The 17,159-nt window shown below is 34.3% G+C and overlaps 1 protein-coding gene across 16 annotated transcripts in view; it reads right to left on the bottom strand.

The window, feature by feature from the left end:
- Window positions 1-17,159, bottom strand: part of LOC121372756 (dynein gamma chain, flagellar outer arm-like) — a 141,385-nt gene that overhangs the window by 63,950 nt on the left and 60,276 nt on the right. For 13 of the 16 annotated variants that reach the window (XM_041499253.1, XM_041499256.1, XM_041499260.1 and 10 more), the window contains 10 exons: window positions 16,953-17,039; window positions 14,324-14,365; window positions 7,065-7,160; window positions 6,733-6,797; window positions 5,770-5,973; window positions 4,601-4,681; window positions 3,745-3,814; window positions 3,259-3,373; window positions 2,586-2,684; window positions 283-383 (listed from right to left, as the gene is read on the bottom strand). In XM_041499253.1, the coding sequence (XP_041355187.1) occupies window positions 283-383; window positions 2,586-2,684; window positions 3,259-3,373; window positions 3,745-3,814; window positions 4,601-4,681; window positions 5,770-5,973; window positions 6,733-6,797; window positions 7,065-7,160; window positions 14,324-14,365; window positions 16,953-17,039 (960 nt within the window). The remainder of the gene's footprint in view (window positions 1-282; window positions 384-2,585; window positions 2,685-3,258; window positions 3,374-3,744; window positions 3,815-4,600; window positions 4,682-5,769; window positions 5,974-6,732; window positions 6,798-7,064; window positions 7,161-14,323; window positions 14,366-16,952; window positions 17,040-17,159) is intronic. The other 3 variants (XM_041499265.1, XM_041499267.1, XM_041499269.1) reach the window with 1 other exon arrangement.

Raw genomic sequence — 17,159 nt, 5'->3', positions numbered from 1 at the left:
CTTTGTTAAAATTTCAATGTTCAAAGTTTAAAAAGCATAAAACAGAAAATAAGACTTTTCAAACAAATAAAATAAACTTTAATCCAAATGTCATCTTTAACGTGCATAAAAATAAACATATTATTGGAGGAATGGAAAGAATGGATGACTTAATGATGAATACAACCATTCCAAAGCCACTAAGACAAAGATCAGTATGTGAATTCAATGCAATACTGATGATAGAAAATATCAATTTAGCTGAAATAAATATCAGTAAATAAATATTTTGTGACATCTTACCTCATTAGATCTCTGAACTGCGTAATCATCAGGCACGGGCAAGTTGACGTCATCAATAAACACCTTCAGCTTCTTGTTCTCCTTGGCTCCATACACAAATCCTTAAGCAACATAACAAAAACACATTAAAACATTAGTTTAAGTTTTGTTCTAAAATATATTATTTTAATAACAAAATCATTACAATGTCAACCAAATTTGAACACTACTCCTTTTCAGTATTATTATGTCGCATTATACAATAGTTTGTTACATCTTTGGCTTCTTTATTTAGTTATTTTCCAACTATAATCTTATAGGAATTAGTACTGAATTACACATCTTATTGTGGTATTTCTTCAGTTGTAATTACAACTCAATAAAAAGTTTTATAGGGAACATCACTAAAGAATGCTATATTTGTTAAAATACACTTGTAACTAGTGAAAGACACAATACATATTCAAGCAAGTCATGCTATTATTAAGCAGCTGCAATATTTTTATGATACACTGCATAGTTGATTTACAAAAGTGTTACCAAGTAGATAAGAGCAAACACATAGATATATATATATACTCTTCAAAAAAAGAAACGCAAAAGGGTACAAATGGGTTATAACTCCGATTTTATGTTTCCTACCGGTTCATGCTTTGTGAATATAAGATCATTGCATGTCCCAAACACATTCCCACGGTTACATTCGATAAAACGCAGCTACTGTACAATAAAGTTCCAAAATGTGAATATTCGCAAAAACGCAGCCACGTGCAAACCATGTCACCACTGCACGTGCGTTGTCTGCACGTGCAACATGAACACCGACAGTATAAAAGTGCAGGGTGTTCGCTTGCCTGGCCTCTGTATCTGGCCGACAGTTGACAATCCAGGACATGCCACGTCTCAGTGAACCGCAGAGAAACAATGCCATCGGCCGACTAGACGCAGGCGAATCCAGAACGGCCGTTGCCAGGGCATTCCATGTGTCCCCAAGCACCATCTCCAGACTGTGGGACCATTACCAGCAACATGGATCAACACGTGACCTCCCTAGATCCGGTCGACCACGGGTCACTACCCCCGGGCAGGACCGCTACATCCGGGTACGCCACTTTCGGGAACGATTGACTACTGCCACCTCCACAGCCGCAGCAATACCAGGTTTGCGCAGGATATCCGACCAGACCGTACGGAACCGCCTACGTGAGGTAAGAATTCGTGCCAGACGTCCAGTTCGAGGTGTCATCTTAACACCACAACACCGTCGACTTCCGACTGCAGTGGTGCCAGATTCATCGACAATGGCCTCAACTGCGATGGAGACAGGTGTGGTTCAGTGACGAGTCCCGATTTCTGCTCCGACGTCATGATGGAAGATGTCGCGTGTATAGGCGTCGTGGTGAACGTTATGCGGCAAACTGCGTGCAGGAAGTGGACAGATTCGGCGGGGGTAGTGTCATGGTGTGGGCAGCCATCTCACACACTGGCAGAACTGACCTGGTCCACGTGCAGGGCAACCTGAATGCACAGGGCTACATTGACCAGATCCTCCGGCCACACATCGTTCCAGCTATGGCCAACGCCAACGCAGTGTTCCAACATGACAACGCCAGGCCTCACACAGCACGTCTCACAACGGCTTTCCTACAGAACAACAACATTAATGTCCTTCCTTGGCCATCGATATCACCGGATTTGAACCCAATTGAGCATCTATGGGACGAGTTGGACCGACACTTCCGACAGCGACAACCACAGCCCCAGACCCTGCCCGAGCTGGCAGCAGCCTTGCAGGCCGAGTGGGCCACCATCCCCCGGGACGTCATCCGTACTCTGGTTGCTTCAATGGGCAGGCGGTGCCAGGCAGTTGTCAACACACGCGGAGGCCACACCCGGTATTGACTCCAGATGACCTTGACCTTGGTGGTGTGTCCTATCATTTACTCACAATGGACTAGAGTGAATTGTGAACAATCCTGCAACATTTGGTAATTATCGGACTCACCATTCAATAATGAAATCAATTCTCCAAATGTTACGACAATGTGGTTTTGCGTTTCTTCTTTTGAAGAGTATATATTATATATACAGTGTAATCTGTCTAAACCGGACCCTGAAGAAATCAGAAACCTGTCAAAAGTGGCCAACTTTCATGGTGCCAAATTTTTAAAATTCTAAAACGTCACCCTCTAAACACCGGATCCTGTCTAAATGAAATAAATATTGGGCCCCCAGTGTAATCCAGTTTAAACAGGTTTCGCTGTCTATATAAATTAGCTAGTAAAGAGTAATATATAAGATGAGTAAAAGTAGTGTTCACTGACCTTGTCTGTGGTAAATGTTAGACTCGATGAACTGCTGAAGCTGTTTGGCTGTGGAAGCACCAGAGAAGACAAGTCTCTTACACACAGATAGCTGAGGATCTAGCAGAAATAAAAAATAACATACAAATATATTTCAAAACATTTTGTTCAGTTCAAGTGAAATGGGATGTGGGAGCAGTAAACTGGCATTTTTGTTGTTCTCCAATTTATTGCTATTAAGTTCAAGGCCAGTAAAAGGTGGAGGTCTAAGTCTGGGTTAGGGAGAGAGTGTCACAACGGAGCAATTATTAGGATGGGAGCAACTATGCATTTGGAGAGTAGTTGTCACAATGGAGTCCTTGTATTTTAAAACCAACACCGTCAGCATACATTGTCAGACAGAAGTTATAGTGTTATTAAATATCCCATGAATATGTGAACATTTAATTCACTAACATATCCCAAAATATATCAATCCATTAAAGAACTTACGTTAGGAATCCTGATGCAAACAATAATGCAAACCCACAAATATGTGCTTAAATGGCAATAAAAACAGTCTATCTGATATCACTTGACACAGGCGATACCTCAGTTCTTAAGCGTATCTGATGACAATATTGTCATAGCATGGATAGAGCAAAAATACAGGCAACAAAGACAAAAATACCAAAATGAGAATTATTGCACTAACCTTGAGCATCAATAAAGTCATTGATGAGGGATGTCTTTCCTGAACCATGTGGTCCAACAAGCAACACATTCTGACCCGAAGCAGCAGCAAACTCTATCAGTATCCGAGTTCGGATCTGAAATAATATTTTTATATTATTATAGCTATTATATTTTTATAACTCACAATAAGTATATGAAAATGCTTGAAATATTATATTGACCATAAATGTACCAGTTAAAAGCTGTGTCAGTTGGAACAGGTATTCAGTGTATTTGCTGGCATAAAAAACCCACCCAAAAATCAATTGTCAGCAAGGTGGTAAATATTGTTTTAAAAACGTAAACAACTTCAATTTCCATAGCCTAAAAAAATCTTTGAATGAGTTTTTTTGCAAAACATATATTTGCTAAAACAACTTCAATTTGTATTTGGTGAGTTGGTGAACCACAGATTACACCTTGCTATTATGATGTCAGATTTTGATAATTGTCTGTTCAAACTTACTGTGTCCATCGTGTCTACAAATACTTCACCCAGCATGTCTTGTTTATCAGCAAACATGGTTTCTGGCACTCTGAAACAGATAAAAATTAATTTTAAATTTATATCTGTTAAATTGATTATTTTTCTACAGAATCAGAAACTCATCATTAGCATATTCAAGTATATATCTCTGCACAAGACTTGAGTCCAAAAGTTGCTGTAAAGGTATATCAATTGTCATGAATTACCATCAGTGGCTTGATCTATTGATGAACAATCATTCTCCATAATGAACTATCCTTAGTACTGAAATCTTTAAGATTACTGCCACTCTCAAGACTTGTTTAACGTGTATCAACCACTAAGCCATATTTCTAGACAAGACAGGAAGGAAATGTTTTATTTAATGACGCGCTCAACACATTTTATTTACGGTTATATGGCGCCAGACATATGGTTAAGAACCACACAGGTATTGAGAGGAAACCTGCTGTCACCACTTCATGGGCTACTCTTTCCGATTAGCAGCAAGGGATCTTTTATATGCCCCATCCCACAGACAGGACAGCACATACCATGGTCTTTATTACACCAGTTGTGGAGCACTGGCTGGAACGAGAAATAGCTCAGTGAGGCCACCGAGGGGGATCGATCTTAGACCGACCACGCATCAAGCAAACACTTTACCATTGGGCTACGTCCCACCCCATAGACAAGACAGAGAACAATGGATTTTTAACATTATTAAAATTATTTCTAATGAAGTTAGATCATTTAATTGTAAAAATTGCTAATGTAGTAATTGATGTAATGCACCAAAATCAATACAAATCTGTAATAAAGTATTTATTTATTCCATATACATACAACTACTAACCTTGAATGCCAAGGGTCCCATTCGCCAGATTCATCAACATAGTAGTCAAAGACGCAGATATCTCGATCATCATCTGGTAGTCTGAATTAAAAATAACTTTACAATGGAACCAGAATTTAATTCAGGTTTATATAAAAAGACACCCACATTATTGTTGTTTTCCTGTAGTGTGTTTTGCATATGTAAAACAGAATATTAGCTGATTATAATATTCATTAACTGAACAACAACTTGAAAATTCTGATAAAATATTTATTTATAAAAAATGATAGGACTATACCATTTAGCCTTTTTTTGTTTTACTGTAACATTCTATATATAGACTTACATAATAACAGTTTTGATACCGTAGTTATTTTTGTGGGTAATACTACTTCATACTGATTTTAAAAAAGTCACTTGTAACTTTAACCTCCACCTAAAAGACTAAATAAATTATAAATACACATTTTTAAGACAGTACAGAAAATTAAAAAAACGAAATACATTATTAAGGACAAAATACTGATAGACAGAATAAAATCCAACAGATGTTTATTGAAACTTAACATTTTGTGACTGTGTAAAACAAATCTAGATAAATAAAGATAACAAGGTGAATTTGATGGAAAACCATATCTATATTAATAAATATGTTATGGGTATTATTCAAGTCTAATTATGTGAAATTTTTGTAATGCGATGGATGAACAGTTTGTTTTTGACTAACCACCATCCCAAGTTATTCCTAAATGTGGTTTGATGGTCCTGTATACAAGATATGGTTTGAACAAGGATTTACTGTTATGTGCAGTAGACCGTGAAAAGTAGGTCACAGTTACCTAGTAATAGTATGCGACACACCGCCATCCCAAGTTGTTCCTACATGTGGGGTTTGATGGTCCTGTATGCATCTGTATGCTAGATATGGTCTGGACAAGAAAAAGTTAATGGATGGACGGACGGACGGACAATGCCATACCATAATATGACCCATCATAGATGGACATATAAAAATAACACTGGATAAAAAAAAATATGAAAAACTTTGTAGTCATGAAATATAAGAGGTTACTGTGAATTTTAAAAATAAAACAAAGACAGGATTCAATTTCAGCAGTTCTAAAATCCAAAATTCCAGAAGAAGCCAGAGAATTTTCATATCTGATTAATTCATGTGAAGCACATACGCAGTGGATAATGTCTTGAGCAGGTCACTGAATGCCTTGCGATCGTTGGCATCAAGCAACCCGCCAAACGTCCAGATGAGACAGAACAGGTAGACTCGCTCAATGTGCTGCTCCCCTCCGATCTCTATGTTGTCTGCCAGCATTGCCGACAGTAGAGACAAGCAAGTCTTAAACATGCCAACCTCACAAAGACTGACTTTTGGTCTACAAATAAAGAAAGCAGCTTTTTAAACAATACTTTACATGTACAGTTGAATCCCGTTGACTCTGTTGGTTGTCGAGAAAGTGTTTGACCCATCGGATACTTCGACCTAGCCATTAGGTCAACACCGTGTATTTGTAACTCGGGACTTCATTTTTGGTTCAAGTGTTGTGGGATATTCAACCCTTCCGAGTCTGACTCAACGAGATTCTACTGTATTTTAAACAGTAAATCTTTTGTAGACATAAAGCGTGTAGCATTTGCTGAATGATTAAATTAATGAAATGAAATATTGATACCTCAATATGAATAGAATCAATTATAATTGGGTATCAGAACAATGGAAATGATATATATTAATATATATGAAAATTCTACAATTTCACTAAATAAAAACACCAAACATAATAACACATTCTAAAATTGTGAATAAACACATTAGTTTATAAAATTTAAAATAAATTCTTGGTTAAACTGAAAGGATTCCATTCTATTTTGTTTTCCAGGTGTATTTTTCCTAGTAAGTATTTGATAATTACATTCCAAAACATATTATCTGTCATGCACTTTCTGCCATCATAATAGACAGCTAGCCTAATAGCAACTGACTGAACTAAATAGGAGTCATTAAATAAAGCCCTTTCCTTATTTATTTACAGTCTATATTCAAAACACTGTGCAGTGATCAAAACAATCATACAATAACGAACATGCAAAAAATAAAATTATTGCAATGTTTTTATAAATAAGCAGTGACAAACCTTGCTTCATGCAGAACAAACTGAGAAATTGGATCCAGAGTTTTCTGAAAAGCTCTTTGAAGCACCTGCAATTTTGAAACACAATTGTTTAATTTTCCAAATTTATTGGATTTTTTTTTTTTTAATGACATAATTTCAACAGCTGAAAGTCTAAGATATGATCTATGATCTAATATAGACATGCATGCATAAGTTGTGAGTTATCTTTAAAACTGTTATGAGTTGCATTCTAAAATAAATAAAATAAAATAATAAAAAAGGAAATAAAGTGTGTAACCAGTGATGCATATGCTGTTTATGGACCTGTATGCATGCAATGGAGGAATAATTACCAGCATGTTCTTCAAATAACGATATGTACGGCTTTCGTATGGCATAACAGTCATTTGTGAATTAATCAGTTGATCACAAATGTTCGCATGACTTTTCTGGAATAGCAATTTGAGTACTAAGTATTAAAAAGACATCCAATACATAACACCAATAACAACAAGCTATTACAACAACTTTTGTAAGCGTGCAGACTGAGGCTCATTTTGGGTGGCAACTACCGTACTTCCAGCTAATTTTGGTATTTCTTGATAGGATATGTCCTGACTATCTCACAAGTTAAAATTACCCAGAATTTCTGTGGGAGAACATGCTCAAATGATGTCATCAAAATGGAGATTGTATTCAGTATATTTTTCAAGCAGCCCAATAAAATGATGTGGACATTCCAGAAAAAAGCATTGAATTTTGCCCACAATTTGTCAATTGCTGTAAGTTTCAACTTTTAATATGAACCACTTGCCAAAATTATATTATGGCGGCTAAATTGGATTTTCAAGATGGCCACCATATAAAAACCTGTTAGTACCAATATCTCAGTATCCATGCCACCTAGGATAACAATTTTTGGTCTAACCTAACATTTTTAGTGGCATGGAATGCAATTATATAATTATAAATATTACTAGCTAGATTTTTATAAAAGGAATGAAGTGTAAAGAAGTATTATTGAGGAAAATAAACATCTATTGTGCATTACCAGCTTATCGCTTTATTATTGGTGTGTTTTAGATAGTCTTTAAGAAGAACATGTACAAAGAAAGAAACAAATGTTTTATTTAATGACACACAAAATATGGCGTCGGACCACATAGATAATTAGAGAGAAAACCTGCTGCCGGCACTCCATGAGCTACCCTTTTCGATATGAAATAAATTCATTCACGAGAACTTACTTGAAAATAGATAATATATTGTAGTCATGGTATAGATTAATACAATTAAGAATTGCAATATGTAGAGGTATATATTATTGAAGATGCTTTGCTGATTTTATGGAATTTTTATTGACATTTAAATTCTCATAGTAACAAATACATTTCAGTGCACTCCAGTGCAGCACATCTATTGCCCCATCCCCTCAGACTTGAAACTACACTTAACGGTTCACTTCCATTTGGTTAAAATGTCATTTGGTCGAATAAAATAAATTGTACAAATATAATGAGTGAAACTGTTACCTCCATTTGGACCAGTCCACATTTCATTAACAGAATAACAAGAAAGATATAACAATAACATTTTAAAAACTGTCAGAAAATATCACATTTTAAAGACCATTTTAGTGAATAATATTTGAGGAATAGTTTGAAAGTTTGAAGGTCAATGTGTGATTAGTGTCAATGTTATCTAAGTTTAATATTAATAATAAGTTAAAATAGTACCGGAATACACCTTGCTTAACATCATTATTAATCAGTCAAAGATATTTTTAACAAATACAAAACAAATTAGAGACATCTCATTTAATATATTAGTTAATACAATTGAACACTTCACCTATTATACCATTATTACTAACAAACCCAAACAAATAGAAGTTTGGTCATGTAATTTTAAGCAAATCCATTTATTAAGCACGCCAAACTTCCCAAGTAAAGATTGTACCTGAATTGTACGCAGGTAATACTAAGATCCTTATCTTTTAGACAAATTGCAATCGAGACGTAGACGTAATGGGACGACACCCACTTAAATTACTGCAGGCATTGGAGCCCACTATTGGAAAGCCTGTCTTTGTCAAAAGTTCATCCCCACCCCTTTAGAGTGGGTGCATTTTGTCAAGTGTGTTTACTGGTGAGCCACATTTCAACTTGGTAGGCAACCTGTTTTGAGTGCTGCAGTCGGGCATCCTGGTGCAAATGAAATGGTTTCTATTATCTTCCCTTTGCTTTGTTGACAATTTTCAGGTTGCTGAAATTATCATACAAGATAAATCTAAAGCATTTCAGTAGATGGAGATATGCACCATCTGTATCTGCTTTGGTGTAAGGGTTGAGGACCCATACTTTCATAAAGATCCAAAGTTAGCTGGTAGTACGATACCGTAGTTGTCACTTCAGTCATTTTTAAAGCACTTTTGGGCCATCTCCTGCACACCTATTGAGACTGAAGAGGAAAACAGGCTATGCAAAACATATATTTTTAGGACTCTGCATACTAGTATATCTTTACAAAGTCCAGACCGATCCAGCTCATTCCCAGCCTTTGAAGAGCCCCTGGCCAGAACTTAAATAGCTCTACCATAGCACGAACATCCTACATATGGCCTTGAAATCTGTTTATAATCTGTCACAAATTAGCCGGATGATTTTTATTTGTTTATTAATTATACTGTAGACAGAACATATTTAATGTTTCTGAAAGTCATCCGGTTAAAGCAGCAATACTATATGCCAGACAAATAATGACCAAAATGTGTAGTTTGGCATGACTGTTAAAGGAGACTGGACACCAAAAGACATGTAGTGTGTAATGGATTAAGTTAGCGTCAAAGACCGCATTACTCTAACGCCCGGCACACTGCGAGGCACCGGTCAGCTGCGCGTCTTAGGTTTAGGGTAAAAACAGAAGTGGGCGGGATTATGCATAGATCTGAACGAAAGCGAGGCAATACGTCATCGGCGAGAGTTACCAAGCAATACCGGTACACGTGTTGATTCTTTGGTTGTGCCTTTTAGTCGTCTTTTCTTTTTTTGTCTCCAGGTTTACTGGAAATTTAATTTACAAGATAATTAGTGTTATTATATACTTTCGACGTAATTATATGATGGTTAACTGCGCAGTGTTTAACTGCAACAGTAACAGCAATGCATCCCAAGAAACGGCCAACATCATGGTTTCGATTTCCAAAAAAACGAAAGTTGTTTTAAAACATGGACGCATTATTGTCGTCGAACGGGCTTTACACCAACTAAATACAGCAGGTTATGGTACATTTACAATGTAAAAATTAAAACAAGTATGTACTTAAGATATACATTAAGGTATTGCAATTTGTGCACATACGAATATTTAAACTTCACATTTATTTACCTATAATTACCAAATTAATTTTCACCGACAGCCCATAACGACTCCATACTAAAGTCTCTTGATCTAGTTGGTTTGTTAACCTCATAAAATAATATAATTAATCACTTTGGGCATCTAGCAATTTAAAGCAAAATTAACAATAGTTACCACATGGAAGAAGCACCATATATTATTTTGTTTTACCTGTAATATATTTGACCTGTAATATATTTTCATCAGGACTTCCTTCTTCCTCCATGAATGATTAAAGAAAATAACACTGGATATATTGTAATTTTTTAAAAAAAAATTCAATATATAACAAATGTGTTTTATGTCCAGTATGTGGAGCAAACTACCTGAAACAGTTGGTTTGAAATCATGATTACAAAATCCTAAAGATAAAAGGAACTGGTTCCTAACTTCACCCTTTACATATTATCTACATCTACCTGTAGGAACGATATTTTAAGTGTGTGTATGTGTGTGTGTGTGTGTGTGTGTGGGGGGGGGAATACAGTCTCTAGTGAAGGATACAAACTAGATTTTTATCTTTATATCATATTTATTTATGATGCAAAGTAGTGAAAATTTAAAACATACATTTTCATCCTAGAGTGTGTGATGGAGAACAAGCCCCTTGGCCCGCCCCTCCCCAGTTCCTACAGGCCTGTTGTATTTTATATTAATAAATGCAAAGACTACATAATAATATTGTCGATAAGACATATTAGTTGTAAAGTGATTGTCAGTATGTGGCAACAGTATATTTTCCAACATTTCTGTGTTTCTGTACCCGGCTGTGGACAGTTTCGGCAGACTGGTAACACATTTTCTTAATAATTAAAAATACACGGTTTAACCAAACACATTAAAACTTGGAGGGTAACTAGTTAAGAGAACAAAGTTTTTTGTTAAATTATTATATCTTCCTTTAGTGAGGAGGGAACGCTTTTTGCAAATTTGCGAAATCGGCCTCTGGAATATCCACTGACGTGTCATATTTACATCTATGCTGAACAAGATTTATGATGAAATATTATTACATTTTGTGTGGTTTTCTTCTAATTAGGTCATAAAAAAATATGTTTAAAAAAATGCTTGTATGCTAGTCTATGACCGTGTGGCTTCCTCGTCTTCGTCGGCAGTTGATTCATCCAAATTTTCGTCTAAGACAACATTTCCAGGATTAGGGACAAAGTCTCTGATAAGTGGTTCAAACTTATACGGTTTGATGCCATTAGCACAAGCTGGACACAATTCTTCGTCACTCGAATCGCTAAGTTCTACCATGCTGCTTGGTAGTTTCTTCAGTTTTACCTCTCATCGATGACGTCACGGGTCTAGCTCATCAATTGTCGACAGTTTCCGGCAAACATCGGAGATCGGCGAAAAAAAACCCCAACCAAGACTGGCACGCTTAACTTAGTCAATAAGGGGAGCGCGGTTGTTGCGTGTTGTGGTTTATGACGGCAAACAATTCATTACGCCGTATATATGGTTTGGTGTCCGGTCTCCTTTAACCACTAGATGTTGCCAACATGTTGCTAAATAAAAAAGCTTAACTCAGTCATTTGAAAGTACAATCAGTACTTGAATTACTTGAACTAAGGTTTTTTTTTGTTTTTTAAATTGTAAAATTTAATATACATTTATACTATAAGATAATGTATGACACAACATCATATACCCTTATCTGTAGTGTATCAGTAATGTTACACATATTTTTGCTTTTATTATTATACCAAGCTTCATGTATCATGTATTCAAATTAGATTCCATTTTTTTAAAGTCTCGAAACAAGTCCAAATATTATATCAACGTAAATAACTTTACATAAAGACAGTAATCAGTCTTTCACTACAATAGATAAACCTCAGTCAATTATTTAATTTCGTAGATTAACTCTGACTTATAAAACAAATACCTACTGGTACTTTATATAATAGCTATACTTTTTTCTGTTAAACTAATAGTAATAGTATGCATACAGTAAAAAGAATGTACTAACATCAATGTATTCAAAGGTTTATAAAGAACTTAAAGAAAACATTTACCAATATGTTGTGAAGCAATCATTTACATCAAAATATTTTAAGATAGTTAACACATTAAATTCTTAGAACAGTGTTTGTCTCAACACGTGAGTGTGTGTGCATGCCTATGCATGTGTGTGTGCTGTAACTGAAAGAAACAACTAGCACATATAATAAAATAAAAAGAACAGTCCATATTCATTAATAATAATCCAGTATGCTTTTGTTATTATCAGGTACCAATTAATGATCCGTTTAAAATTTTGAAGACTGTGCGTCTTTTCTGATACTGATATCTCATAACATAGTTGTCAAAAGTACACCCAGGTCCCCACTCCCTCCTATTCCAACTTTGAATATTATACATTCCCCACTGAATATCAAATTAATATATAACTGCCCCCTTCTCAAAGTTGCTGGCATCTTTTGACATCTATGCATAATAAATAGTATAAACTTTATTCTTCAGCATACAAAACATGCAAACATGAAATATGCATCAACAAAAATCATGCATTATAATGATCATGCGACCATAATACTACAAACAAGCATTCATGCTACATAATCATGCTACAAAACAACATACACAACTAACTGTTTTTACTAAGCAGACTAACCACAAAACATTGCTAAACAAAATTCAGTCATAAAAAAAATGGATCCATAATCTACAACACAAAATTCAATCAAATTTAAAATTATAAATAAACAACAGAAATCCATTCTGAAAATCTGACTCCAGGTATACCTCCTAGAGCCATTAAGAAACATTTAAAATAAAAGTAACTAACAATGTAAGAGTGTAGAGTGTTGTTATTATTCATACTGCAGTTTCACCTCCTTAACTTTAAATATACAAGTTCACAACAGACCCAGCTAGTCACGCTAGATTATAAATATAGAGTATAGCAGTTCCAGTGGCCACTACAACCTTTCATTCTCAGAAACTGGTTCACAAATGTGTGAGAAATATTTTAATGTTCTCATCATGTCAGGTTTCAATTCTTCATATCTACCTCTGTCCACTAAAGTTTCAATTCTTCATATCTACCTCTGTCCACTAAAGTTTCAATTCTTCATATCTACCTCTGTCCACTAAAGTTTCAATTCTTCATATCTACCTCTGTCCACTAAAGTTAAAACTATTATTATTTTAATTCAGGCATATCTGTCCTGGGTTTTAACTTCTATGGTATCAGATTCATTCTATATAATATACCTTAAAGTTCATAGTTATTATTCTTTAAAACTGATATATCATTCCAACTGCAGTAGATACAAATTATTAATATTAATGTTAACTATATATACAGAACTTCACATACGTTGTTTTCACTTCCTACTTATTGCACAAGTTTATATTGCACAAGAATATATACCACGAGACTGCTATGCGGTCAAATGGTATGTTCTTGCGCAAAATAAATGAGTGCAATAAATAGGAAGCGAAAACAATGTATGTGAAGTTCTGTATTCATTACATACCATCTTTTATGTTTTACAGAAATGTTTTTTAATTGAACGTCATAACTACTCTCTTAAATCTATTAATCAATCCTCTTTTCATGGATTTACTTAACATTAAGAATCGTACTCTGCAACAATCTTTCGAATACGATGTGACATAATTTGTAAATCAGACATCAGTAATAAAAAGATGCTAATGCCAGTAGAAATAAAAAGGGAATTCCCACTACTCAATTAATTTAGTAATACTTTAAAGTTACAGACCCTAGTTTCAACCAGTGAAAATGGAAACTAAGTTTGGTTAATCGACAAAGCTGTAACACATATCGATAAAGTTACAAGATGAAACAAGAATCTTTGACATTGAAACTGGAAAATATCCCTAAAAATCTACAAAAGCTCTCCTCAATAACCTTACTTCTCAGAGGAATGTGCTTTTTAAAAAATACATTTTTGATGTACACAAATGGATGATATAAACAAAAAAAAGTAAGTAATGTCCGATGTCCGAAAAATATGCCACAGTGTTTAAAAATTAGGGTCTGTCACTTTTAGATTACCATGACTAAGTTATTATTTGAATCAATCATTCCTCAAAGTTGTTGACAGCTGATGGTGTGCATCATGTTGAGGAATCATTAAAACATTAATTAACTGATTTCTGATTTAAGGGATAACATTTCTGAGAATGGAAGGTCTGGTGTGTAGTATGAATAATGTATAATCAGTAAGTATTTTACCCCCGATAAGCTCTTGTCTGTTATTGAAAGTCCTCCATCCAGCTGCACAAAGAAGTGGATCAGTATAATATAATTCATTGACAGTTAAAATAAACTGGATGAACTTATGATTATTCTTCTGGGTTTTTAACAAATAAAATGTTGAAAGAAAACATGCTTTGCAACAAAATAAGATGTTATATAAACAGTCTATAGAAGTTAAACATTTATTTAAATTACAAAGACAAATATTTAGAGGGTATTAAATGAGCATCCAGTTCATATCATGTTGATGTCCGAAGTAAAATAATTTTTAATTATATAATGCTTTAGCGAATGACAACGAAAATTATTTCACGAGGGACATACAATGTAAACATGGTACAAAATGGAAGTGAGTTTATTAATAATATCCTATTTATTACTCATAATTGACTTCAATTTATAACAATAAACTTGTTTTATTATGTTCTGGTAAGGTCGCAGTGCGCCAATCATATGACATCATTGTATGAAGTTTATGATGGCTAAGTGTTGCGTCTCACTTTACGTTTTAGTGGGACTACCGTAACACTTTGATATGAACCAAGGTACTTTTAACCATATGGGTAATCATGTGGGGAACCTTGGTTTAGAGTTCTAGAATGCTACAGAATGCATTTATAGTCATCAAATAAAAACATTTCAATAGCAATTTTACACTGAAAGCTGTCCAGCGTTCAGAAAACAATAAAAATAATGTATTATGCTCACCAGAGGCTCGCATAATACAATTTTTATTCCTAATATATGATACTGACAATACTGAAAAACACTCTGGTAATAACCTTTATTTATCTTTTATCCTTACCTTACATGTATATCTGTATTTAGACTATATGATGTAATTTATTGTAATTGCTCTATTTCATTCTGATATAAATATGTTATATTATTTTCAGATTAACATTATGTAAAGTCTGTTTGCTATATGTAACATGTAAGGTAATGAACTCGGGACATCCCTGACATTACCATATGACATTTCTGGCACAATAAACTATTATTAAAAATTAAATTCTTAATCAGTTACCAAACTGTTTATCACCCAACATTTAAAGTTTACTGCAACATTTTTGTAACCATGACCTCTGATCCACATGGATTGTGTGTATGCCACTAGAAAATATGTCCATTGCTACAGATAATTAGAGAATAAATAACAAGCTAAGAGGAATAACGGGTTATCTGTCCTGAGTGAATGAATGTTGTAAACCCGAGCCTTTGGGGAGTGTTTTTCAACATTCAGTCGCGAGGGAAAGATATTTCCTAACTCCTTGTAGAAAGTTGGCTATTCTCTTTATTACCCATTGTCACTTTTAACTGGTTTTTAACATATAAATCCCTCTACTGTTTACAGCAAATAATTTATCAATTACGTCATGTCATAACACTATGTGCATTACATGACATAAAATAAGTGTTTACAATACAAAATAATATGACTGTGATTTTATTAGAAAATATTTATTTTTGTGTATTGTTAGTGCCGCTGGTTATGAAAATATGCAACTTCAGGTTTATGAAACAAATGAGTCAAAATTTATCTGTAAATCTCTGTAGATCGTAATATGACTCATGAATGGAAATATTAAATGAATACAGTGAAGTTCAAGCTGCAGTGAACAACCAACCAAACATCGTAATTTTTAAACTAACCAATCAGTTGCTGTAGAAGCAATCTGCACACCGTGCATTTATTGAAAAAATATTACCTCCAACATTTTTGACCCATATGGGTAATAAGTCCAAATATTGCAGTTCTCAATTCAATTTTTGTTTAAATCACAGAATCAATAAGATCGAGGTAGTCATCTTTTTGTCAAATTTCATTCAGGTGGAGTAGGTGAGACAATATTTAGCTTTTAGTTATTATTATAGATTTTTCTTTTGCATAAATAAAAGAATAATAAAAAAAAAAAATCTTTTTTTTCTTCTTTTTTTTCTTTTTACACAAAGGTAAAAAAAACACCAAAAAACCCCCCAACATTTGTAACATCTGGATAGATTCATAGAAATTTAAGTAGTTAACCATGACACTATAAAATAAAATCAAGATAGTTTTTAAAAACCCAGTTAGTCACAGTGTTAGTTTGCTTCAGGGTATATTGCATGCTTTTACCATTAAAAAAGTGAAATTAGAAAACTATATTATATTTCAAACAGTGTTATCCATTAATAAATATTTTCAGTGACATAATTCTATTGTTCTTTGTATTTATTATTCTAATCTATCAATGACAACATGACACCGTCAGTCCTTGCAATCGCCCATGGCAATTGGCAACGCCTTGAAGAGTTTAATTTTTTGCTGTGGACTATATTAGAACACAAATTAACGGCATGTTTTTTCCCCATGGACATTTTCTTAATTGCAGGGGCTGACCCTAAAGATCAACTTTTGCACTTTGAACTGCTCTGAGTAGCAACATGTACAGTTCACAATTTAGATGGTCATTTAAATACAAAATGAATATGACCATCATGCAGGCATGCAAGCAATTATTCAACTATTTTGGCACGATGGGTCATGCTGTAAAGTGTACATATTAGAATAATAAACACAGAGAATAATAACAAAGATTTGGAAACTAATTATATAAAAACTTACATGCACTTCTTGGTGTGTTCTGTTCTCTAGCCAAGCCTTTGCAATTGGTTTCCATCCAACAACATCTTTGTCCAAGTACAGGATCCCCTAGATTGAAAAAAAGAAAGAAATGAAAAATATATTAACATTAGGGTTAAAGGAAAACAGCAAGGTTACCTATTTTTTAGATGTTACAAGAAAAAAGAAAGAAAATAGTCTATAATTATA

Source organism: Gigantopelta aegis, chromosome 4 (genome assembly GCF_016097555.1).
Source record: "Gigantopelta aegis isolate Gae_Host chromosome 4, Gae_host_genome, whole genome shotgun sequence".
Taxonomy (NCBI): Eukaryota; Metazoa; Mollusca; class Gastropoda; order Neomphalida; family Peltospiridae; genus Gigantopelta; species Gigantopelta aegis.
This window is presented reverse-complemented; position numbering and strand designations above follow the sequence as displayed.